The 26,737-nt window shown below is 39.8% G+C and overlaps 1 protein-coding gene across 2 annotated transcripts in view; it reads left to right on the top strand.

Annotated features, from left to right (window-relative positions):
* PARD3B (par-3 family cell polarity regulator beta) overlaps nucleotides 1-26,737 on the top strand; it is a 394,298-nt gene that overhangs the window by 348,376 nt on the left and 19,185 nt on the right. For both annotated transcript variants that reach the window (XM_036386687.1, XM_036386685.1), the window contains one exon: nucleotides 14,616-14,695. In XM_036386687.1, the coding sequence (XP_036242580.1) occupies nucleotides 14,616-14,695 (80 nt within the window). The remainder of the gene's footprint in view (nucleotides 1-14,615; nucleotides 14,696-26,737) is intronic.

Raw genomic sequence — 26,737 nt, 5'->3', positions numbered from 1 at the left:
TTGCCCAAATGGAGCATTAGAGTGGGGCATTGCAGAGATCATGACAGCTGCCACAGATCAACTTGATATGATATGAAGGGCCCTAGAGGTTTTCCATTGTATACATTTTGCCTAATTTGCCAGTATGTTAAGGGAGGCAAGAAACAAATCTCTAACTGATAATTATATTGATGAGAGGAGTCTCTGAGCAGGTAATCCATGCAGTTTAGTATGCTGAACAGTTACTGTGTTTGAGCATATAGCCCACAGCTCTGCAGCTTTTATCTGTTGGCTTTTTTTTTATTTGGGGAAGGAAAAGTAGGCACAAATAGCCTTTTTGGAGCTAGCTGTAATCTGCCTTGACTGCAGTTCTCAGTAGTAGCTGGGTCTTTGCAGTTTGCTTCGGTTTTGGCAAGCTCCTGCCAGTATAGGCTTCAGCAAGTTTCTGTCTCCTTGTTTGTCACTCTGTAGACAGGGGGCTGTGTGGCCACTTTCCCTGAGCATATGTGCACACTCTGCCAAATCTCAGGCCAGCATCACATGGGAAGGCTGCAAGAGGACTGAGATTTTAACACTGACTCTTATCACATGGGGCTGCCAAAGGCAGTACTTTGCACCCTGAGCTTTCCTTCCCTTACTTAGCCTCAGTGATCCTGCTCTGTGACAGCGTGGTCCCAGCCCCCAGCAGCTCAGTGCCCCATACACCAATAGAATCAAATACAGCTGCTCCTGGGTCGGGCTGCAGGGGAGGGGGGAAAGTTGGCTTCCTTTTAAACTGACCTCCTCTTCCTCAGGCCATTAGTAACAGGCCTGCTTCAACTTCTGGAAGGGGGCCCCAGTTACAGCACTCATTTTTTAATCACAAGACAAATCTGTTATGCCACTGAAATTCATGTCTGATGCTAAGCATGCGCTTAGCTATTTATTGGATCAGGCCTGAAATCAGGCCTCAAACCCGATCCCCTTCAGGCACAAGCTTTGGCCTTTACTACCAGGTATCCGGTGCATTTGTCAAATAGATGCTGTCATGGTTGACTTCTTTTTCAATTCTTACTACTTAATTTCCCTGGGTCATATTCATGTTCAGTGTTGCAGATTAAAAAGAAATCTCCTCCCTAAAACATACCTATGATCCAAAGAGTTGTCTGGCCACTGTTGTCCCAGAGAGCACCCCCTTTTCTGAAGATGCCAGTCACTGTCCAGCTCTGCCTGCTAGGGATAATATCCCACTAAACCAGAGAGTGGTTTGGAGAAAGGACTGCAAAATTTGTTCATTTAACATCAGGGAAAGCAGAATGACCTCAGTGAGGCAAACAGCAATGATTGCCCAGTGTGTGCAGAACTTGGGGGTCAAGGGTTGATCTTGAAAGAAGCTGGGTCAAGTAATACAACTATGTCATTGAGGCTGTTAGAGAGCCCAGATCTTGTATTTGTTATATTTATGTGACAGAAGCCAACTGAAATGATGGACTTTTCATTACTTTTGATTTCTGGATTGAGTTCCTCTGTTGTATTACTGTGCAGTGCTTCTCATTCCTGCAGTGCAAGATCTGAGGTGGAGGCCTTTGGTCTTCTTGAGTTTTGTTGAAGTTCCTCACTGCAAAATGCATTAGCAGAACTGCTAGGTGCAGCTTCAGCAGTCAGGGTGTCAGTGCTCTGGCTACATTGTTGTCTTGCAGTTAGAAAAACACTAAAAAGTTCAGGAGTTTTTCACAGCCAAGGTGTGAAAAGTAATTAGAATGTATCACTGGTGTTGGGTATTGCAATTATCTGTGAATATATAAAGGCCCTATTTTTCTCAACAGGCGACATTGCTATAATTATTTAAAATTAAAAAGAAAGTCAGTGACTCAGACATAGAGAGATTGGGTGGATAACTTTATTAGTTCCCAGTCTAAGATCTGTAGTGCAGATGCTAATCTAATATCAAGACTGCATTAAAATAAAGTACAAAATATGGAAAAAAAGAAACTGCATTTACCCCGTAAGGCTGGTGCTGAACATAACTTTGACTGTTCTGCTCATGGCCAGCTCTCTTCAATGTTCAGCTCTAAGTCTGGCTCTTAAAAAACACTATAAAAGGGAGCACTAGAATCTTCTTTCTTGCTCCGTACAGAATCTGACTGGAACATATTCCTCCTATGAGATGTGCTGAGTTTGAGAATTTCTGCAAAAGTAGTAATCAATTTAATCTTTGTTTGCATTTAGTTTTTTAAAACTTCTTTTTTAAAACTTCTTTAGTGTTTTTGCTTGGTTTTTTAAAACTTCTTTAATGTTCTTGTGTGGTTCAGTAAATTGAATTTGCAAGCAGAAATTTCCCAATGCAGAATGGCACCATGCAGCCTAATCTGAAGGGCTGATTTTGATTTGATTTTCTTGGTGTGTTTTTGAGACACTAACCAAGGAGTTTTTTATGTTAAACAAGTGTTTTTGATGCTAAACACTAAGAAAGCAAGCAGAGCACATACTCCTGCATGTGTTTTTGCTGCTTTTTCCTCATCAGATGGCCTGACTGTTGTGTTAAATGTCATGTTGCCCAATATTAAGTAGCGTCATTCCATCTGAACATGTGTCATAATCCTGTATGATAGGAGTTATTGAGTCTGCTGTAATCCAGGTGATAGTGGAATGTCTGCCTTGCAAGTAGAAATAAGAGTTCTGACCCTGCTGCCTCCAAGGGTGTCCTGCTGCTCAGGACAGATGATATGCGAATAACCCAGAGTAGCATAGATTTCATAAAGAAAGGTGTGCCAGTGCTCTGGCTACATTGTTGTCTTGCTATATCAAAATTAGCATGTAAATGTGAATGCATACAACTGAGCAGCAGGTATCTCCTCTACAATGCAGTCTGGTCACCAATTATAAGATCTTTCTAGATTAGTCTATTCATCCATTCTCTTGCTAGGCTGGAATAATGATTGTCAACATTATGATTGCAAATAATGCCCTTCTATGTTAGGAATGCCAGTGCTGCATGTGACAACAAACAATGTCAGGATCTCTTAAGGAGCCTGGATCCTAGGGAAGCCTGGATCAGGTTATGCTTTCCACCATCAGCTCTTCCAAGAAAAGTCAGAGTAGCAGATACCTAGAGTGAAAGTTTGAAGTTACTGTGTGACTCAAAAGGAAGGAAGTCACTTGGATTCAAGAGTTGCTGGTAATGCAGTAAGCATGGTTATATTAAATTATATTCTATAGGTCATAATTTGATGATAACTTCTTCAAGATAAGATAAAAATTTATAATTTGAAGTAATTGCCTGTGCCTTCCATCTCTGGTCTGCCATCATCAAAGTCATTCTGACAATCTAAATTCACTCTTTCCTGTGCAGTGATTATAGCGGAATTTAGCAAAATGCTATCTAGTGATACCCACCAGTGGATCAGTATGAACATTTACATTTGTGTTTGAAGCTAATTTTTAATGTATTTCTCTTAATTTGCTAGGAAGATATTTGTCAAGTTAGCAATTAAACTGTAATTTGGTCACTGAGGTGTTTACACGGATTAATAGATCTCTCTCTTAAGCGTATGCTCCTGGGTTTGAAATAACAGCTATACTGTGTGGTAGCATGACCCCACTTGAGTTTCACACACACATGCACAAAATCAAATTCCATCACATTTTAATGCAAATTTTACCTTTGCAAATGATGGCCTGAAAAGAATGAGTTTCCATGGTAACCTTAGGGAACACATAACCTGTTTATCATAACTTCTCCATGAAGCAAGACAGGGGGTGGGGAACATGCTTTGATGTCAGCTATATTTTTCTGCAGACAGCATTCTGCTCTAGCACATGTAGAGAATTTACCAAAACACTTGCGTACTGTCCTAAATGAACTTTTTTCTGTTCTTAGAAACAAAAGCAGTTGTATGGAATAACACAGGAGGAAACTGCAATTGGCAATATTCAACACCATTAACTGACCTTTCAGCTCCTGTCTATTCTTTGACAACTAGGTCAACGTTTTGAAAGACCAATCAGAAATTAATAGTTAACAGTTCTCTTCCATCACTTTATCTTTTCTTGCTTTCCCTCCATGCTTTAAACTTAGCCCTCAGGTATCCCTGCTGCCTTTCAAAGCCACTTTTTTTATTTTTTCTTGTTCTTTCACTTCACTGCTGAAAGTACTTCTCTGGAAAATGCCTTGAAATATTTCTGAACTCCTACATTTTGGAGCTACCATGGAAAAAAATATATTGACTATACTTCACATTCGGTGCTGACTTTCAGAGTTGAGGTGGAGGCTCCTGGAGCTGCCATTAGCGAGAGTGAGTTTGATGGCTCTGAGCATCTGTAAGGTTGTATTTTTCCTGCAGATGCACAGTAACTCCTGGCTAAAGGAAAGTATGTCTGCAACATTTTTTTAAGGTCATTAGGAGTAAGGAACAGATGTTGAGGTTTTTCAGAATGCTGCTTTGAAGTGCCACTTTGGAGTCAACTGACAAGACTGACCCTATAGGCAGTGATTTTTGGGATTGGAACACAGAGGAACCATTGCCCACAGTTACCCATCTGGTATCCATCTGGTACCAGCAAACAACAGACAGTACCAAATCACAGAAAAACTGTACCAACTGCTAAATTGGTATCAGCAAGCAAAGAAGGTCACCACCTAACAGCAGTTGCAAGCAGGAGAAACAATGTCTGTAACATTTACAGACTGGTATCTGAAGATCCGGAGGAACCTGATGCCATAGCATATGGAAAGCAATTCCTGTCTCTAAGCCTGCTTATGCTGATGTTGTTTGCTCAGTATTAATCCAGGTTTGGGGAGGGGTTTTGGGTTTGTTGGTTTTTGGTTGTTGTTTTTGGGGCGTTTCTTTGTGGATTTTTTGGTTGGTGTTTCTTTTTTTTTTTTTTTTTTTTTTTGTTAACCATATTGAATTTGCCGTGTGGAGAGCTTTTGTCATGATGCCATTGAGAGAGTGCCTCTCTTTATTGGCATCTGTGTTTAACAGGATTAAGGTGGATTTAATACCCTGTGCTACAGACTAACCATTCAGATTCTCGGAGTACTGTTCCATAGTGGTGTCAAATCACAATGGAAGGAGTTGAAGTTAACTTTTAACTCCGTGAGGATTTACTCTGCAGCTTTTCTTTGATGTGAAGTATTCTTGGGGAGAGCTGTGGCAGGGGGTTGTTTTCCAATTTTACTGCCGTCTTCCTCTTCTTCCCTCTGGTCATTTTCCCCCTTCTTCCTCCTTTTTTTTTCTTGAAGCAGTGTGCTGGTTTGTACAGTAGCTAAGTGCATAGAATGCAATAATACAACAGTGAGAGATTTAGTGCCTCTAGGTGCTACCCCTTCTACTCTTGAGGACCCTCCAGCAAGGCATGATTTTATAGACAATGAAAGGCTTGCTCTCCCCTGTGAAGCCGCCTGCCTGCAGGAAGCTTTTCACTGTCTATTTCCACTACTTGCTCTGCAATTTAGTTCCATGCCCTGCTATTTCCCCCTCCCCTCCCACTTTTCTTCTCTGACATACACATGCATATACCCCCTGCGTACACATTCAGCACCAACACCAGATGTAGGTAGACACAGCAAAATGGTGTTATCTCAATGTGTGTGTTAAAACACTCAAAAATACACCAAACATTTTCATTTTGCCATCCTCATCTTAAATGGAAATATTGATCTGTCCTCTGTTTGCTTTCCAGGTACTGACACTGTCATTTCATTTTCCCTAAAAAGAGCACAAGCTCATAGCTGAGCTGCAAAGCATGGCCATTACACCCTGGCATTGGTGCCAAGAACTCTGCTGACTTAGCTAGAGAAAGATGCTGAAAGCCTGACTTTGAGAGAAAATTCAATTCAATTCACTTCATACAATGTCCCTCATGAAGTATTTCAAAATGCCTTATATCAGGAGATAACATAATGAGAAAATGCTTTAGAGAACTGGATATTCAGATAGCAAGACAAAATGATACACAACAATGAACTGGAGTAAAAGAAAAGATGACTGTCATTTAAAAACAGTAATCATCTGGATAAGTAGTCTTGTAAACTAATTACAGTGAGAAGAGAAGCAAAGAATGCAAGACTGGGAGGAACAAGAAGCAGCTTAGTTTCAAACAGGGTAAAGCAGAGGACTGGTTTCATGGAGGGAGAGGAATTACACACAGTATTGTAGAACAACTAAAGGAGATCTGCTTTAGAAATGTATCCACACAAATGGATTAGTACGCTGTATATTGCATCACAAGTGTATCTCCGTGACAGGTTAAGTTACTCTCTTTAGTGGCTGGGAAGAGATTAATTACTTTGGCCTGGTTCAGGGTAAGAGCAATTGAAATGCCTCCTTCTAGTAGGAAAGAATCAATGCTGATGGATGCTGTGGGTTTTTTGGAGTTTTGTTTTGCTGCTTTTAAGTTTCTCTCTCAACTCGAGGGAAACTTCTGTTTGTCTCTAATTTGAGAATAGGTTTGCAAGTGAGGGTGTCGCAAATCTGGTGCTCATTAAAGACAATTAAGAGATAGAATTAACCATAACATATTATACAACTAATGGAAAAGGAAGCCACCCACAGAGACGGACACAGGCCAGGAAATTATCTCATTTTGCTTGGTCAAAGGAAACCGTAGTTCTCCAGCACCAGGAACTGGGGGATCGTGGAGTGAGGGTTCAGAAAGCACAGTATTTTCTTTGTGGGACTGTGTAAAAACACTTTGCAGTTCTGGCTTCACCTCCATCTTTGCTGTTTTCTCTCTCTTTAGTGTTGCAAGATACAGCAAATGCTGAGAGCTTGTTTTCTACAAAACTAAGGCAATTGCCATGTTTTTAAACTGTTATGGGAACAGCCTGTTTCCCTTTTAAAGTTCCCATCTGTGTTTGTATTTCCCTCAGTCTATTGCCTTTATAGAGAATTTTCTGCTCCCTCTAAATCTAAACCATTAGTTTCACCTCCTTGAACAAGAGGTAGGGCATTACTGAGGAGGAAAAGTAAATCCTGAGATAATCAGCTCTGCTTAATTTCATCATGGAACACTGCTGTTTTCAGTGTTCCTGGTGTTCATTGCATAGGGAGAGGGACAAGTGACTCTGAGTATGTACATTTGTGTGTGAGCATGTGTATGTATATGTATGTATCTGTAGAGAGAGACAGGCAGAAGGGGAGCATTTAATTGCCTTGCAATCGGACCAACCAAGTAGTGTTCTGATTGCATACAGCTGATTTTCTAAGTGAAAATCTTCAAACCTATTCAACAGCAAAACCAAGATCATCAGTGACTCTGGAGTGTGTGTCTGTGTTTCTTATAGGGAAGAGGAAGGTTGGTTTGATTACTATCTCTTTTTTCCTTTGGACAAGGGTGTTTTTCTCATCCAAGGGAAATGCATTCTAGCAGCATGAACATAACTATTAATCAACACTTAAGCGATAATCAGTGAATGAAAAATGATGACCAGAAACTGAAAATGTCCTTGCATAGCTACTTCGGTGCTTTTTCTTTGAGATCATGCCCTTGCATTTTAACATGAACAATTCTTATAAAATTAGTGCTGATATATTCCAAAAGGCAGTGATTTAAAAAGCCAACACTTACTTTTCATTTGAAAAAAAATACTAACAGGGAATGATATATTAAGGTCTGCATAAGTAATGTTATAAAGCTCCCTTGCAAGTCTCTGACATAGAGTCTCAGTTGATATGAACCAGTAATATCTTACAGATTTACTTAAGAGATGAAGATGCAAAAATCATCACTGGAATGCTGTATTCAAATGTGTGAAGACATGTTCAGGATACAGAGAGATAAATGTTTTACCTGTGTATTTTTGCTCAAGAAGGAGATGGAGGCACTGAGAGATGCAGGTATATGTTAGCTTTAGGAATGCCTCCAAGAGGAATCAGATGCTGTTGAAGTTAAAACAAAACTCCCCTCAGTATTAAGCATGCTTTTCTGAATCATGGCCAGGGTATGTGGTGGCACCCAGCAGAAACCAACTCTGTGTGACTCTCCTAGTGAGCAACAACTTGCTTTTGTTCTTCAAGGTGTTTTTTGACCAACTTTGTCATGGTTCTAATACTATCAAGTGTTCTTTGGAATAATCTCAAAACCAGATTAGTGTAAAATGCTTAAAGTGAGTGTGTGCTTAAAAAAAGAAAGCACAGCATTCCCTGGGACTGAGCCCAAAAAGCAGAACTTTAGGAGACTGCAAGGTCATGACTTGGTAATTGGGCCATGAACAGGCATCTAGAGCCATCCATTGATTCACCTTTCCAAATTATTTAACCTGTGTTTTCTGTTGACACAAATATAAAAAAGTTCATTTGCCACACTACCCAAAGCAAACTTGAGGACATTGGACCATGATTTGAGAAGCTCTGACAATTGTAGTCCTGACATATCTGTAAAATGGAGCAGGAACAGAAAAACAAGGTGTCTCAGGATCTGCTGGGAAGATACTGCTTCCTTCCTTATTCTTGGGAATAAGTTTGTTTGTAACAAACAAGTTTGTAACAGAGAAGTTGAAAGTGCTCTTTCTCTTCATTGGTAGAGGTGCTTTTAAGAGCTCCTGTGGAACATCATCTTGGCTTGCCATTGCAGCCAAGAGGAAAAGCACAACTAAGAATATCAAAAAGAAATATTAAAGGTGCTGTCTTATATCCAAACAATGGTAGAGCAGTACCAATGGGCTCATAGAACATTAGACTCCTCTTCGAGGACTACTTCTGCCATTAAAATCAATGCAACTTAATTAAAGCAAATTATAGATAGATACATCTATAAATAAGATATTAAAGTGCGCCGCTGAATATGATAATTGCTGCATATTTAGCAATCAGCGTGTGTGTTCTGCTTTTGCCAGGAGGGATTTCTTTCAGAGGAATCAATGGAGCTTTATTAAAAACCATCTAAATTAGAGGGAGAAATGATGAGTGTTATAATAACGCAAAATCACTGTTTCAACTTTCATTGCAAAACTAGGAAAGCAAAATATATCCCTCTTTGTGTATGTATGGAAAACATCGGGAAAATTCTTTTGAATTGTAGACAGTGGTAGAATTTTTAATCTTTACCTTTTGATGCAAAACAAAAAAAAAAAAAAAAAACCTGGATGGAAGAAACTTTGCTTTCTATAGAAATGCTGGAGCTCTCCAAGGGTGGGGTAATGAGGATTTCACAGCAGTGAGGAATTAAGAAGACCCCATTGATCAATTTCCTCCATTTCACATGGACCATCCAGTTCACTGCCTTACATCACCTGCCTCTGTTTCAGCAGCTAAAGAAAGTGTTAGCAAGTCAAATTGTGCTCTTAAATTTCACTTGCAGTCCCCAGAACCAGGAACAGTTGAAATGCAAAAAATAAGTGGGTTAATTTTGATGCTTCACCTGTGTATGAAACATTGAGACCAAGGTGGGGAATAAATCCACTTTTACCTCTCCATTTTTCTTCAGTTTTCACTTAATTGAAAACAAAAACCAACTGTGTCTCAGCAGAGGGGAGACCTGAGGGTTAAAGGGCAAATTCCGTTATACCACGGCTCTTTTTGGCATGCTGAATCTCAACCCATGTGATTAGAAACGCTCACAGACAAAAGAAGAGCTTTGAGAACAGAGGTCAAAACAGCATCTGAATCAAGTCCTTTAGCAGATGATCACAAGACTATTGAAAAATGCACTAAGCAATGCAGCAGTTCTGTGTGTCATGTTTATACACAAGCAAAAAGCAGAAGTGGGTGGCATTTTCAAAGCACTTGGATTGATGGCAGAGCAGAAGCTTCAATCTGCAGCCTTCCTGAGGTGTCTCCTGTCTTATAGTGCATGTCAGTCGTATAAAATACAGTGGTAGTATCCTGCCATTTTTATGGGTAGAAAACCACAGTGCGCAAGCTCAAGTGACTTTTCTGAGCATACAGAGTGAATAAGTGAAAAAGCTAGGAGTCCCAGGACTCCTATTTTCATAAGCTTTTTCTGATATCCCATCATTTTAAATAAGTCACTTGTGGCTCAAGTGGAGTCAGCAGTGTTTTGCCCTGGATTCACAAACATGTAGCTAAAATGCCATCAGCCTTGAGGAAGTTATATTATTGCTACTTACTTAGTGGGTGGAACACTGTCCAAATTTTCTTTCTGGTTTTAATGATAATTGAAATGTTTGGAGGAGGCTTATTGTTCAGAAGTCAGGAAAAAAAGGGCTGAAAAGTAAAAGGATAGTGATGCTTAGCATATGAAGAATTAATACTCCTGAATACAACACCCACTGTATATTTTTCTTTTTTAACAGTAGGAAACTTTTTGACTCTGAGCAGAGGAGTAGCTGGTTAAGAAGTTTTGAAAGATTTTTTTTTAACCAACTGACCTCTGTAATGATGATGAAGTTTTCTATATGCAAGTCTAAATACCTGCAGGAAAGGGAACAGCAACTGCAACTGTATGAGACAGCCAACCTAAAAATGTCTCTGCATCATTTATTTTCCTTATAAGCAGTATCCATGGTCTTGGGTTTTCACTGTGCTGGCTTCACTCAGGAGGGACACTGAGCAGGGAGTCAGGTGGGAATCCGTGAGAAGAAGTAGAGCCCCAGGCTAAAACACACTGTCCTGCTGAATTCTGCTGGTAGGGGTAAGGAGTTGTTGCTGATTTCTATTTGCAGTGTGGTAGCTCTCACCTTGAGCTGTGTGTGGATGCACAAAAAAAAAAAAGTCAATTCTGGTTTCATGAAGCTTAAACTTCAAAAAAGATTGCTATAGTTGTTATTTTTGGTACCACAGCATCTATCCAGCCCCTAACACTTTGACCCATAAGGAAGGGGCAAGGGAGGCTTTTCTGCTAGCAGCTAGAATTGTAGCCTTTAGCAAATGCTCCAAGAGGAAGGCAGTGTAAGACAGGTGAGAGGGAATGAAATGCAGGATCTCCCAGGGAAAAAACAGTCACATGCACTTTTCTGTACAGCTTTCTCTTCCCTTAAAGAATTGTTATTCTGCAACCCCAGAATTCTCCTGTAGGCAAATTCCAGACTTACTCAAGACACCTGCTCACAGGTATACTCTATTTATAGCTTAAAATTTATTTGCAGGTTTTTGAATGCTCTAAGATATTTGTTTCTGGCTTGATCTATGCTGTCCTTCAGTCTACACTTCTACCAGCCTGGTTCTTCTGCTGGGAACAGGCAGGGGTTTAATTAAGGATGAAGAGGTGTTACAGGATATTTTCTGAAGAGGTACCTTTCTATCACAGAAATCTTGTTAGCTAGTGAAAATTATTGTTTCTAAAAAGAGAGGCTTAAACAACAGAAACATTAACTAGCCTCGTGTAAAAAACACCTCCCTGTCGCACAGAAAATCCTGACCATGAAGGCATTGAGTTACAAGTGTCTTGCCAGTTTTTCTGGTATCTTGTCTCTGAGTGTGGCCACTGCTGTGACTGGGATTCCCAAAGGGGCAATTAGGAGAACAACCTGCTGGTGCAGAAGTTCTGCTCTCCCATTCAGCTCTCCAAGGCCTTGCCTTTCTTCCACCTGCCAAGGACTTCACTGTCTCCTGCTAACCAGATGTTAGTTGGTTTGATTCATATTTGTATTTATTTGTTTTACATTCCACAAGGGCCTTGGCCATACCAATACTTTGCAACAGTTACATTTCAGGAATTGTTTGCTGTTGTTTTTTGATGAAGATAGTGTTTTCTTTCCTCGATTTAAGCGTGCTGCTCTTTTAATTGCGCTGATAGGATGATGGATGTTTCTGTGTTTATCTCTGCCCATTATTTTTGCATATTCATGTTTTGCTTGTTAGTTGAGGCCGCTCTTAAGAGATGAACTGTTCATAATGATGCCACTTATTTAAGTTGATGTTGTTTATTTAAACCCTAAAAATACAGGAGCATATTCTGGATCATTTTTTCTGTTATGCCTTACCATACATTTGTGAAATGTGTATTTCACCTGCTGCTGTGTTCTCTATTGATTGGGATGTTGGTCTCCTAAGCTCTTCCAGTAGGGACTCAGCTGAGCACTGCACCTTCTGTCAGCTCCCTTGCTGGTCACCTTGTGGTCACCACCCATTTGGCTTTGACAGCACTTCCAGGTTTTAATCCTGTTTTATTAAGATAACTGTTTCTTCACCTAAATATATTGTGATTATTATCTGTGTGTTAAAACTTTCACACCTGGTCTGAGGGCCAGCTGCATATGTCCTGTTTAGGAAAGGAGGAGAAGTTGGAATATTTTGATCTTACTAATTAGTACATTTCACACCGATTTTTAGCTTAGTTTGTTGTAGAAGGCAGCAAAGGAACCCTTTGCTTTGACTTTCTGAAACATAAATAACTTCTACTGAGGAGGTGTTTCTATTTTCACAATTTCTCTTTTCATCAGGGTAGTATTTTATTCCAGGCACCATTTTGGCACTCCAGGCTGAGTGATGATACGCTTTTACTGTCGCATGGACAGATGGAGAAGGAAAATCAGAAGAAATGGCTGAGCCTTTAATTAGCTGTGCAGAGCCAGAGCATGCTTTTCCAGTGCATTGGGGGTTTTATATAGGGTGTGGAGACTCAGCCGCTCGATGGATCCAAATTAGCAAAATTGTGTATCCGCCACCAGGGTGTTTCTATGGTAACTGTCTCTCAAATCATATATACAAACAGACCTGGCAGGGGCTATTGCCTTCTATTTGGTCTGCAGGAAATCATCAAAAAAGGGTGTTTTCAGGCTGAAAAAAGGCCTTGTGATGTAAATATTTTTTACTTTTGGTGGTTGGTATAAGTTTTGGGATTACTGCTTGATGCTGGCACAATTCTGAGTGTTTGTGTTTTTTCATGTTGCCTGGCTGCTGTTACTCCCTTTAGGTGTGAGAGTGCAGGAAACTCACACCACTACCAGACTCATGCACATAATTAATAACCTATCTACAGCTGTACAGGTAGACCATCAAAAACTGCATGTTTTTATGGTGAGAGACCAGATTATACATTTGTTTCTTTTCCCCTCATTCTTCTTCATAAAACAGGAGAAATCTGGAGGGTCTTCTCTTACCAGTGTACCTGGGAACTTAAGGGAAATTATGAACCTGATGAAATTAGTAGTGTAAAGTCTCTCTGCATGTTACTTTTTCTCGTGGAAAAAAATGAATGAATGATCTCTTTAGCCTACTGCCCTCTTCTTGAAATGTAGGGCAATTATTGTTGTTTTTTGCTCATCCAAAGTCAGGCACTGCTAAAGCATGGGTCATTTCAAATCAGAGGTGGTTCTTTCTTGTAGCCAACAGTTCTGTGAGGGTGCCTTTCTGTTTTGAATGAGATAAAGGAAGCTTGCAAGAGGCCTGTACTTAATAATTTTTTTCATTTACAAGTATCTTGCATGTTTGATGAGTGCCAAGGTGCATAACAAAATTTGTCTGGAATAATTTCTAAGCCTGCCTAGCAGCTGCAAATGATACTTCCTCTCTTTGTATAGGACTTGGTTTATGTAATATACACAGAAATGCTTTGTAAAGGTAGGTAACACTTAATACAACTGAATGCACAACTTTTCTCATTGCAGTGGTTTATACATCTGTTCAGTGAAAATGGTGTATTGTGCATAAATTACAGGACTGACAGAAATGTACTTTAACCTGCAGAATGCAAAAAACATGTTAATTTTTGTTTTCTCTTTCTTCTAATCAGGCATTTGCCAAAAGCTTGGTGTGATTTATTACTTTCTTTTTAATGAATTGTTAAAAATGTTTGAAAAGGCATTAAATCTTCCTTTCTGCTATTAATCTGTAAAAGGGGAAGGGGATTTTAAATGGCCTCTTAGTATATTGCTTTATAAAACTGCTGATTCTAGCAGCACCGGAATAGGAATACATACTAATGTAGGAAACACTGAAGGCAGTCAGAGCCTCCTCCATTTATGGAAGAAAAGACTAATAGCTCCATTTTAACAAGGCTCTTAACACTTTGGGCCATCAGCAGGCATTGAGTGAAATTGGGAGAGCTCCTGTGTGCTAAAAGCATTGAAGTTCACCGTTTGTACCCAGTTGGAGCCTTCCTGATAGAATTGTGCTCCCCAGCCAATGCCCGTTGCCATCTTGAACACAAACCAAGTAGCGCTGGCATTTTGACTGAGTGCACTAACGCTGCACTTTTGAAATGGCACCAGAGCATCATAAATGCACTTAACTCCCAGCTGGATACTTAGCTTTGCAGGGGCATTAGGGAAAGTTTCTGGATTCGTGTTAAGAATGAAAGAAAACCTGTTTGTATCATATTTTATGCTTAAGCAAAACAAGCTAGTGGAGGGGAAAAAAAGCAGACTTGGTACTAAGATGTTAGCTTTGATTCAGGTAGTTATGCCACAGTAATCAGAAGTGGTGTGCTTAGTTAGATGATGTCCTCATGTTACTGGATTCCAGGAGAAAGGCCAGCCAGGAAAGAATAGAGAGTATCCCAGCTAGTAGGCAGATGAGGGAAAGGTGATAAAGATTGTACCTGCTCTAAACACTTCTTTGATACAGAAGCTTTTCTTGTTAGCAGTGATAAGATTATGTATGGGATTTGAAGCTTCTTTGAGCCCCTGCCTTTCTTTTGTTGATTTTGGCATGTTGTAGCATCATGTGTTCTCTGCTTATCATTTTGAGATGCATTGTTAGTAGCTGGGCTGCATAATTGATCTTCATTTCTAATTACTCTCCTCTCCACAGGTGCCTGGAAAAGGTCCAGATGGGAGCTCCTACAATCTTCACTTCGAAGGGGTGGAAAGGCAGTATGCATCCTTACCCAGGTACAGCACCAAGCCTCCTTGCCATGGGGAGGGAGGGCAGCCCACAGCTGATGTCCAGCTCTAATATGAGAGATTATTCTGCACTTTTGTCTTGTCATCTTTTGCTGCTGATTTACTGCCATTTTATACCTGTACTATTAATTTGGACTTTTGAATTTTTAAAAAACAGGTCTCTCATTGAACATGTCAGCAAGAGTCATGATCCATAGCTAGATAACATGACATTGAGGGAGCTGCCTCTGCAAGAGTTATAACAGGTCGTAGCAGGGCATAAATGACTGAGTTTGTAGTGATATAATCCCAGCTGGCATTGACAGAACATTTCTGTGGAAAGCTTCCACTACAGCAGCCACAGCTACTGAAGTCCCACTGTTGCTACAAGGGCTGTCTGACTGCAGTCTATTCCATGAGAACATCTCTGTGCTTTTACTGAATGCTCTGGAAATGTGAGTGAATTCTCTGAGGGCTTTTTTAAATTTTTAATCCTTATCAACTGAATGAAGAATAATTCTAGTCTGAAACCAGTGGGGTATAACAGAAAGGAAGCATTTCAGGGATTTCAGCCCCATTTCTATGGGAGTTTTAATAGCAGAGTGTAACACAAATCAAGCCAGAAAGGGGAGTGAGAGGATGCTAGAAGAGACAGTAGGAAGCAGGGAGAAGAAACAAAAACAGAAAAATATTCTCCCTTTAGAATTAGAGGGCTGGGCAAGTCCTAGGAAACATGGTCCTGTCCACTTCTTGGACCTACAGGCAGGCTGAATTGTAAAAGAAAAGCAAAAGTGGGTATCTATAAGCAAGAAGAGATTTTTTTTATTGTCAAGTAGTGCTGGCATTTAGGAAATCAGTGCATTGTTTCTTTTTGCTGCTTCTTTTTCTACTCGTCTATTTACATTCAAAGGTGAACACTGAAAGATTGATTGATAAATATGTAATGCTGTGTCCAATTCCAGATGAAAATACAAAGAATATTTTACTTTTGTTAGCCAGAATATAAAGACTGTCTCACAAGGCACTGTTGGATGTCTGTAGGCATTTTTAATGTATATGATTTCTAAACCAAAGGATGTGTCTGCAGTTTACTTCTTGCCTTCAAATTATATTTGTCAGCCATTTTTTCTTGGAGATTCATCCTGTGCAGTAACTGGCTTTTCTGACAGAGTCCTGCTTTCCAACAGTGTGTTTTGCATGTATTTCCTGGCTGATGGTGGGTATTTACTCTTCTGGGTAAATGGCCATCTTTTTTTACAGTCCTCTGACACGTTTCCCCATCATGCTTCTACCAATGATTTTTGCGTGTTAGTTAGGCGTACTTCTATTTTACACACTCCTTTTTTATTTATTTTGAACATCCATTTTGTTGAATACTTCCTTGTGGATTACAAGAAAGTAAATTCATAAATGATGCTCAGTGTAACTCTCAACGGCAATTTTTATATTTGTATATCATGTCTTCTTTTATTAATTTTCCCTTTAAGAAAATTAACCATTTTTCAGGTGTTGTAAACTGAAAATTTCCCAGTGAAGTAACTTCCATAAGCCAGAATTATTTTGATTTCCCCAGTATTCCTTTCACGGGGAATGACCAGAAGTGAGCACTACAGTGCAGCTGTAGACATGCCCTTGTTTTATGTAGTAAGCATTCTCTGTATCCCTTCTGTCCTGTTCCTTTCCAAACTGCTGCATCCTCAGCATGCTCCCTAGGTGTATATACTGCCCATCTCTACAACCTGTGCTTTTGTGGGGTTTGGTTGGTTTTGGGGTTTTTATTTTGGGGGTTTTTTTGGGTATTTTTTTAAAGTAGATTTATCTGAATAAGATAATGAATTTTACAGTACTGTTCCCCAAACCTCCATTTAACTTGCTGGAAACACAACTCTCCAGCTCTTAGAACACTTTTGAGTATTTAACTGGTGGGAAATCTCCAATGAGAAAGTCATCCAAATATTCCCTAAGCTTTTGAAGATCACTGTGAAAGTGTCCTTTCTCTCTGTGCCTAAGGAGATTATGCTGGAGAGTGAGAAGACCTGCACTTCAGCAGGGCTGTTCGTGCTTCTCAACCCAAACATTTACACTGCTGCACACAGGCCAAGCTGTGTCTCCAGAGGGTTTCCACCCTGGCAGGAGCAGAGCTTTGGGATATCACACACCCTTGGGCGTGCCTACAATTCAGCAATCGGCTGCTGCTTTTTATACTTCAGTTTTGTAAGTTTTGCAGTTTCATGTTACTGCAGTAATTAAGCCCTGGCAGTCACAAATGACTAGATTGTACAGTGAAGTCTAAATCCAGATGAAGGGGATGCAGTCTCATTGCCAGCCACTAATGGAAATGAGTGATTTCTTTTGTTCTCATGGCTGACTGCCCAGGAGTATAGAGGAATCCAGGTAAAAGCCACCCATTTGCCAACCAATTCTTGGCGGTGGAGGATCTATGAAAACTACTGTAATGAGCAGCATTATTAACAAAAAAAAAAAAAAAAGGAAAATAAATGAAGAAACAGATATGTAGAAAGAAATGAAGAGGTAGTATTTCCTCAAAAGAATAGCTTTCTTCTCTCAAGCATTTTAGTATTAGTTCACAGTTTCCTGCCCTTGGATTTATTCCCTTTCTTTTGTGCTGTCCTCAGTGTGGTGAGGCCAGTGAGCCACATTGGTACAGATGCCATATGGAGCTGTCTGCATACTTAGCCATTTAAGCCCAGTTTAATAAGAGATACTTACAGAGGCTTCAGATGAGGATTGTAGATGCTGGGAAACAAATTCCTGTTGCAATATTACGTTGAGTCCAGGAGGATATGACCTTTGCCTGCCGCTCTGGTGTGGCACACACAAGGAAGGAGGAAAGTGCTTGGACTGCAGCCAGTTTCACGGGATGAGGAGGGAGGAGGGGATCTATGCTGTGTCAAGAGTAGCTGGGACCAACACAGTGAAACTGTTCTGCTCACCTGAAAGCCACCAGGACTCATGCCAGTGTGTGTGGGCATGGAAAAATTAAGTAAGAGAGCTTTGGTCTTCCTCCCCACCAGACAAGAAGGAGGAATGTTCACCTAGCAAAATCTTTATCAGTGTTTGATGCCCCTAAGACACTGTCCCATTCCTTTGCAAAGGCGTGCATCCTGCATGAAGTCAGATCTGAACATACCTGCTGCTGGCTTGAAGAATTCTAAGCTTTGAAACATCATTGTGGCTTTGTCTTTTTTTTTTTCTTTTTTCTGTTTTTTCTCTGAAGCTCCTAATTTAAGTCTAGATATTATGGGCCAAATTAAGTGATACAAGTCTGTATCAACACTATTTGAGGAAAGCTGTCAAGTGTGCTTGTCTTTTCAGTAGGTGCAGCAGCAAATTACTGTCCTGGTCTCACTGAAGTCAGTGATGTCCTTTTTTCCTTTGAGTGGAGGATCTGTTCCTGTGTAAGGTTACATGTTTAATTAAAAGGGGAAACGGGAGGCAGCAGCCTTTGGAGAAAGGCTTTGTGTCTGACTGGTCTAAGGAGTGGTGAGCTGAGCTACATAGTTAAGTTTCTACATAAAATAATTCCAGCCTGTAGGCTTACTTTGGAAATGTCTACAGAGGCAAACATCTGAATTAAATGATAAGTGGCTGTGGCAGCAGAGTGGCAGGTCTTCATCTCTCATTGCATTGCGCTGTTCTGTCTGCAGAAAAGCAGCAAAGTGGGAGAGACAGAAATGGGAGGCTTTGCAAGAGAGATACAGTTCTTTGCACTCAATACTTATGTGTTGCCCTGAGGCTATTGCTAAGTAGTGCTGAGTAGTAGTATTAAGCAATATTAAATCCTCCTGCTTAGGAGAATGGCTTGATTCTTACACATCTTAACCTCTTCTTTTGGGAAGAAGAGCAGGGCAAGGTTGTGGGAGCCAGAAAAACATTTGTATCTTTTAAACTATTTTTAATGCGTACTTTCTTGATGTAATTCAGAATATTTTCCTGATGGAGCTATGGAGCAGATATGAAGCTGAAGCTGCTCTGTTTGTTCATAGTTCTATTTTTGAGCTTGCATTTATGGAAGTCTGTCTTAATGTAAATCACAGTTTTGCTAATGGCAGCCTTGTTTGGAGAAGCCTCGTGTTCAAGGACACGTTCTTTTCTGTGGTGGTGGAAAAGCTGGCTGTGACCAAAAGCAGACTGACAGGCACTGGGATGGCAGCTGGTTGACAAGATGAGTGGGGATTAGAAAGCTCAGCCATCTTTCCAATAAGAAATGCTGATTCCAATGGAAAAGCAGTAGTTCAGACTTTCTCTGGAATTCTCGTATTATTGAAGAACACATTTATGTCAAGAAAACAGGGGGAGCCAGAAAGGCTGTGAGAGCATTAGAAAATAACTGCTAGCATGGAAAAATGAGTTCAGGCTGTGTAGGTGGGTTCAGCTGTGTTGCTGTGGCTGGGACGAGACTGCTGAGCAAACTGCTAATTTGCTCACGAGTCTGTCTTAAATGTAACATGCATCCTGAAACTGGGAAGCTTGGAAATGGATTAAGGAGCCAGCCTTGCCATACAGTGGCAATGGGTAGTTTTCCCATGCTGGAAGCTTCTCTTCAGGTTGACCATGCAACTTGCATGATGTGAGAAATGGATTTGTAAAGGATTCTCAAAATATGACTGAAAGCTGTCAGAGTCTTGTACATTTGTATGCAAACTCTGAGATAAAGTGTGCTGACTTAGAAAGGCTGTGGAATAGAGATGGCATTGTTGAGAGAGAGATTGAACTAGAAACAAGTTTCAAATGATGGCCTTGCAAAAAGACTGGATATTTTGGAGAATTAGAACTGTTAAAGATGCATTGCAGCAAGACCACGCGGGGTAAAATAATAGAGGATTGGTGGAAGAAGTATTAGCAGCATTGTGTGGCAAAAGCTAATAGGCTGAAAAGCATTTATATGGTATTATAACCAGGAAATAGGTTGGCTTCTGATAGAATGGCATTGAGTTTTACATCTCTTATGCCTCACCCTTTATTCTGATAACAGAATAAAATCTTTTCAAATGCCTCTCTGTTGCCCTGTCTCTGTAGAGCTGGGATTTTCCAACACACTTCTTAAAGCAGTAGCTGAAAGCAGAACACTCTCCATTTCTAGGTGTGATGCCAGAAAGGACACATTTTTGGTCACCTTGTCTGAGCCCTCCAAGACTTTCTACATTTCTGCGTCAAACTAAATTTCAATTTTGATCCATCCCATTACTTTTGTAAATGTCTTTACAGAGGCATCTAACCTGGAATTAGAATGTCACATTGTGGAGAATTCATTACATTCTTTGGAGGTTAATTATTTTACTGCTTAAAGAGATTATGTCTGTTTTTTTCCCTCAAAGTCTGACATTACCCAATTTCAGTTTCTAGATACCATGGTAAATATTTTTTCTGCTAGATTTTAAGAGCCAAGCCTGTAAAATTCCTTCCTTGGAGTATTTCTGTGCAGAGATCATTTATGTTATGTTTTCACCTCCCTTTCAATAAATTAAATAGATTGAGCACATAGGTCTTACACTGTAGAGCAAGAAAATAGCATTGACTCAAGGGGCCAGAGTAGCCATGCAGTCAATTTAGGAGGTAGCCTCTAGAGCTGAGCAAAAACATTTTGAGCCCTTCAAATCAAAAGTAAAGTTTTGGTAATATCTGTGTCCTCAACAGATAAGGTTCCTCCAACAGAAGAAATGGATTACTTAGCATGTTTCATTAGCTGCTTCTTGCACTTGAATGTTCTTGCCTTTATTTTACTGAGTTTATTTCAAAATGCAAGATTTCTGTAATTTAATTGAATCCTGAAAGCATCATCAGAAAGTGACTTGACACAAATCACGAGAAAAAGTTAATTGTCTATTAAATAAGACTCATCATTCACCATTGTCTAGCAGAATCTGAAATTAATATACTGACATTACTTAAATATGTATATAGTGTATTCTCTTGGTTAACAAAAAAGAAATCACAGTTTTAGTGCAGACTATAATTAGCTGTAAATCAACTTGTCAGAGCATTCCCAGCCTCTGGGAATTGACTAGCCAAGGACCACAGATGAAAAAGCAAGGTTTAAAATGAATTATTTAAATCAAAATTCCCTGCTTGCTGGTTTAAATCACAGGGGATTTTTTTTGGGGGGGGGGGAGTTGGTTTGTTGTTTGTTTGTTTGTTGGTTGGTTGGTTGGTTTTGTTTTTGTGGGGTTTTTTGGGGTTTTTTGGTGGTTTGTTTTTTTTTTTCGCTTGGAACCCCTTTGATTGAACCTACTCCATCACTTGAAAATCTGTCCTCTTTCTTATTTTGTATACTTCGTTTACATTCCTGCCTGGCATACAGCAGTTTGTGTCACAGCATTGACCCTGCAGTGCAGCCATGGTTCTGGCCATCAGCTGAGGCACGTCCTGCTGTTGACAAGTGCCATGTGGTAGCCCAGGGGTTCTCAGTGACAGTGTTGCTCTGTCCCATCACACAGCTGCTCTTCTGCCAGGCTGTCTTCCAGACACCTTCTTGGTGCTCGGACACTCCTTGGGAGCAGACTTGCTCTGTGTCTCACTGTTCTCTCACCAGTTGGCTGTGTTACATGGCTCTACTGAAACTGTGATTTCCTCCAGGTTTTATTGGCCCAACATGGTCCTTTATGGCACACAGAGTGACAATGCTGATGCAGACTGCAGGGAATAAATAACATTGCTGCCTTGCAATACTGCTTAAATGGGAGCATTGTTCACCTGGCTAAAAAGAGCATCTGCAGTTACTGTCTCTTGGAAGGGGCCAGGGGTGCCAAAATTTTAATGGCAGTGAAATAATTTATCAACCCTGTCCAGAGTCACCCACATCTTAGTCTGTCAGTGAAACCATGTTATTGGACATACAGTACACAACTACAAGGTGAGCATGTTAACCTCTGGTGCGTAATATAATGCCCAGGGTTTTTAGTAATGCCCAGGATTTTCCCTCCAAAGGGGTGAAAAGCAGGTTGATGGGAAAATACAGTGTAGTTCCAGGTGCCTGAATAAAGTCTGTATCTCCCTTGTTTCTTATACTGATTAAAATAAGAGGAGATGGTCAAGAGGAATATTTGAGAACTAATTGTAAATGGTCTTTTTTAATTTTTGACATAAATCATATATTTTTTAATATTGCCCTGGCATAACTTCAAAACTAAGAAGACTTAATAATTTGGTGTCTTAAACAGGATTGGAAATAAGTAGGGTGAACTTAAAATGAATGGCCCAACTAACTTCATCACCCTAGTCATGTGAAATATAAATAATATTCAAACAGTATATTCTGCAGTATACTTGATTATTAACTTTCTCTTCTGTTTTAATCATCTAAAGTGATATCAGTAATTCAGGGATATTTTTAATATGATTTTTATCTTGACAGCTGTGCTTTTATTGAAAATGCAGCAAAATCTTGTCTGTATCTTCCAGTGTGGTGATCTCATTATAAATGAAATATATGTATGGTTTTAGTTGGATTTTAAGTGCTGGCAGGTGAATTTAGAATCAGTTTTAATGGAAATACTGATCAAGGACCTCCAAGATACATTGCAATAAACCAGCCAGGATGAAATACAGGCAAAGAAAAGAGATCATTCTTATATGCTAGAGCCCAAGCTTGGGAACCAAGCTGAGGTGCTCATTAAAAGATTAGCTTAAATCCAATTTCAAAGTGTTTTAAGATTTAGCTAACTAGCATTTCTTAACTCTGGAAGGTACTATAACTGGTCACTGTAGAAACTACCCAGGCCTCTAGGAGGTGTCAGGGAAATCATTGTACTTCAAGGCCAGAGCCTAAATCACTAGCAGGACAGCAGATTTGTGACACATACATGCAGCAGAGAGCTGCAAGTGCTCTGTTGCAACTTTTTCTGTTCCACCTCAGTTTCAATCCCTTTGCTCAGGTGTGCCATGGTACCTAATATCACCTCAGTGCCATGTGTGAAGTGTGAAGATTTTATTTCAAATATCATGTCAAAATACATTTGTCCAAAAATGTGGAGAGTTCATAAATAACCCGTGTACACCTTCTACAGGGAGAATCTCAGGCATTAAAAGGCAGAGCAGGTAGGAAAAGGGTCAGTGTACTACAGACCTTTCAAAAAATAGTCATGTGTCCTTAAAGACTTGACTGAAAGGAGGAAAGAAATTTGTAAACAGGATCACAATTTCAGAAATCTCTCCGGTGAATAGAAAAGGAAGGAGATTTAGTTGTAAAACATACCTCCAGCTTTCTAATAAAATAGAAATATCACTTGAAATGAACATGATGCCTCCATCCAAGCCAAATTAAGTCTAAATAATGAAAAAGTATACTTTAGAAAGTCAGAAAGGTCAAGGTTCGTGACATCAAATCATGGATTGCAGCTGGCAGGCCACCTCTATAATTTCCATGGGAATAACTAAAGAAAATTGACTAAAGAAAATGTCTGTAACAACTGGGACATAGCTTGAAAAAAAACCACTAAAAGCCAGATGTCTCAGAAGAATACTTTGGAAGTGTAGAAGGAGGCAGACAGGGATGGGGTTTGTCAATTTTCTTAATAAGTCAGTCAACTCCTCATAGCAAAAAGCCAGTTAATGCAATATGGAATAGTTTAAAAGTCAATTAATATTTTGAAACTAAGCAGCCTGCCTTTTTGCAAGGAGATACTATGCCGACTAAATAAAAATACTTTCGAGTGTCACATTTACAGAAAACATGGATCTGGTATGAATTTTAGTGTATAATCAGGCATAAGGACCTCCCACTCAAACTAAGAGCACCAAATTATGCTTAAAAATATGGGAGATGGAGGAAAATATTGCATTTGAACAAAAGGGCTTGAATTAATATTATAAAATTTAATGAAGTCTTGGAGACATTGCCTCAGAAAAGAAAGCTGTATTAACTATGCCTCCAGTGAGTAAAAGAACAAAACAAATGTTAGGGAACAAAATATTAATGAAAGAAAAAAAGTGTCAGTACAAAATGGTTATGTTGAGATGAAGGATCTGTGGAAAAAAGATAAGTGAATGCAAATTAGGAAGAAGATTAAATTAAAAACCAAAAGCATATATCCCATAGAATGCATCAACAGAGTGATGTGCTGAGTGAAACCTGGGGAATAAGATGTGTGCTCCAAAATGCAAATACATCCATTGCATTGTTAGATGGATATTGAAATGGCTCAGGAGACCAGCAGACTGGGAAGCTCAGCTGGCTGCTTTGTAGGTATGGATATTTGGAATAAAAATGTTGCTGCTTATGCTGAGTTGTAATTCAGAACTCATCAAAAAGTGTGGGCTCTAGGCTGCAAAGGTGAGAAAGAGCATTGTGAAATAAGACAACTCTGCTGCAGTTCTTGGCTTCGGCTTTCCCTTGATAAACACGTCCGGAGGTGTAGCTGAAAGATGGCTGTCAGCAAATGTGCTTTAAAAACACCTGACAAAGGAAAAATCTAGGAAGCCAACAGTATCAGGTGTAAATATGTATTATTTTTGAGGATGTTGGGTTAGGAATTTTTGAGCAAGCTTCCTGCAGCTCTCATTTTTGTGTGTGAACCTCCTGTATGCTGTGTCGTTGCTCAGCTATGTTCCTGTGAGCAAACGGCAGCTTTGCGGTGGCACCCTTTGCTCAGAGGCAGACTGCACTTAGTTCTCCATGTTAGGTCTCAATTCCTTTGTCTCCATCCAGTCTTTGCTTTGCATGGCAGACTCAGAAAAAAAGAAAAAGAAAATAAAAAAAGAACAACCAGAAAATCCCCACACCAGAATCACAGCCCTACATGACAGTGTTGTCACAATGGCAAGTTTCAAGCTTCTAATAGCATGCCATTTAAAGAGAGTCAGTTACAGGTATTCTTATGTGCATGTTTAGGAAAGAGGAAAGATTATGATGAAGTAGGAAAGTGGATTGTATGTGGACAGTCTTAATTGCATGCTGCAAATAATCACAAGCTGTGAAATCCTAAGACCTCAAATCTAGTTCTGTGTTCTTTTACAAACATGTAGGGGACAGAGTCGTGAGCACTCCGTGTGCCACCCACCAAGAAATGAGAAGCAGGGCGGGGGAGATGTGAGGAGTGCAGAAACACAAGGGCAGTGCACTGAGCAGACCTGCCCTTGTTTGTTATCCTTGCTGAAACCCTGCCTTGTGAGGAGAGAGCTTTTATATAAACTGGTGATTAAAGGAAAGAGGTATCTAATTTGGGATTAAGAGAGTTGCTGAAGAATTTAATAGTAAAAACAGTTGCTAGAGCAGCTGTTTCAACACAGTTCAGACAATTGGCAGCCAAACTGCTTCCATTTCATAAGTAGGTGACATATTTAATTTCTCTTCACAGAAGTCTTAAATATATCAGGAGAAAATGCTCAATTTTAGAGGGCTTTGTCCAAATGCCTTTGCTCATATTCACCAAAGGCTTTTTTGTTGCTCTTCAAGTATGATGCTTTAGAAAGTCATGCTTTGGATGTGTTGATCCAGCTTGAGAACAGCCAGAAATTTACTACTAGAAGCTGGTATGAGCCTGGTCCAGAACCACTGCAATCTGTGGATGTGTTCCTAATGATTGCAGTCAGTTTAGGCTGAAATGCAACCACTGTTGAAGCATACTTTTTGATTTCTTTGCTGTCTGGGTCAATCTGGTAGTAATTTGACAAACTGATTAGGTTACTTGTTGTTTTCCCCCAGAATTCTGCCCACCAATGTTAGCAGTTTTTCTCCAGATTTTGGATATCCTAGCAAAAGAAATTCATCTTTTCCTGCTCTATGGGTTCTTCAGCCCATCCAATCTTATCACAGATATAAGTGAAATAAAAGTAGTCCTTAAAAATGAATGTGATTCAAGGTTGTTGAAGGATTGCAAACATTCAGATCACTAGTGGTTATGGAACAGTAACTTTGTTAAGAGCAAGCATAGAGCTAAAATTCCTATTCTACCCTGTTAGAGAAGATTAATTCCTGCTTTCTTAAGAATCTTTACCCTCATTTCCAGGCTTGGAAAAGATTGCATTGTTCTAGCATTTAATAGTTATGTAAATTAGCACTGATTTTGTCATTTAGCACCTGTGCAAAATTTTCTGCTGGAACAGTTCTTTCAAATATGGCATAAACAAAGCATAAGATGCACAGTGATACTGTTCTTTTGTGGATGCTTATTTGGAAAAATATGCATGAGCTATTGAGCATGTCATGGATATGCCAGAAACACAGTGGCAGAGCTTTGTAGGCGTGTGGTTGGTCTTAAATAACACATAGGCCACTAGTCAGACTTTCAGCAAGCTTTATTTTGAAAATATATTAAATACCATCATGCATATGCTAAAAACTTAACCACATCTTTAGGGTAATGATAATGTCTTTACTGTACTCAAAATCTTTGTCTGCCAAACATAACTTAAGCTGGATATAGAGATATTGACACAACTTCTGCTGGCTTCTGCCTGGTATTGCTGTGGCCTCCGCTGCTTCTGTCCTCTGTTCTGTGTGAGCAGATGGGATCCTGCAGCTGTTTGACTAAATATTAGTTTTAAAAAATTATGCTGCTCTGATTAACCATTCAATGAGGGGGGAAATGGCAGGGGAGAGAGCACCTAAGGAATCTCTCTACTTCAGGCCTGTTGCCCAAAAGCATTCATTTAAATGTTTGAGCAGTGATGAGGTGAGGAGTTATATAAACGGGAAGCCGTTCCTCAAATCACTATCTTCTCTCTGCATAGAGTGTAATTGATAGCTTATGTGCTTGCAACAGCTGAAAAAATAGAGCAGAACATGCAAACACATCTACTGTATAACATACGTGGGAAGCAAGTGGAGGAGAGTGTTAACTGTAGTAGAAAGTGAATTATCTGCCATTTTTGTTCCACCCCAGATGTAATTCAGCAAGGAGATTGGATCTGTGCACTAGATAATCTGAGACAGTGCCTTGGAAATTGGCAGTCAGAGTTCCATCCAGAGGGCAGGAAATGTGCGAACAAAACCCAGCCCAGGTTATCAAGTAAAACCCCAAGCCAACAGGGGTCCTTGGATATTGAGTAGCTGGCACTTTCCTTCATTTAAGGAAGAAAAATAGCTCTTGT

This window comes from Molothrus ater, chromosome 7 (assembly GCF_012460135.2).
Source record: "Molothrus ater isolate BHLD 08-10-18 breed brown headed cowbird chromosome 7, BPBGC_Mater_1.1, whole genome shotgun sequence".
NCBI lineage: Eukaryota > Metazoa > Chordata > Aves > Passeriformes > Icteridae > Molothrus > Molothrus ater.
This window is presented reverse-complemented; position numbering and strand designations above follow the sequence as displayed.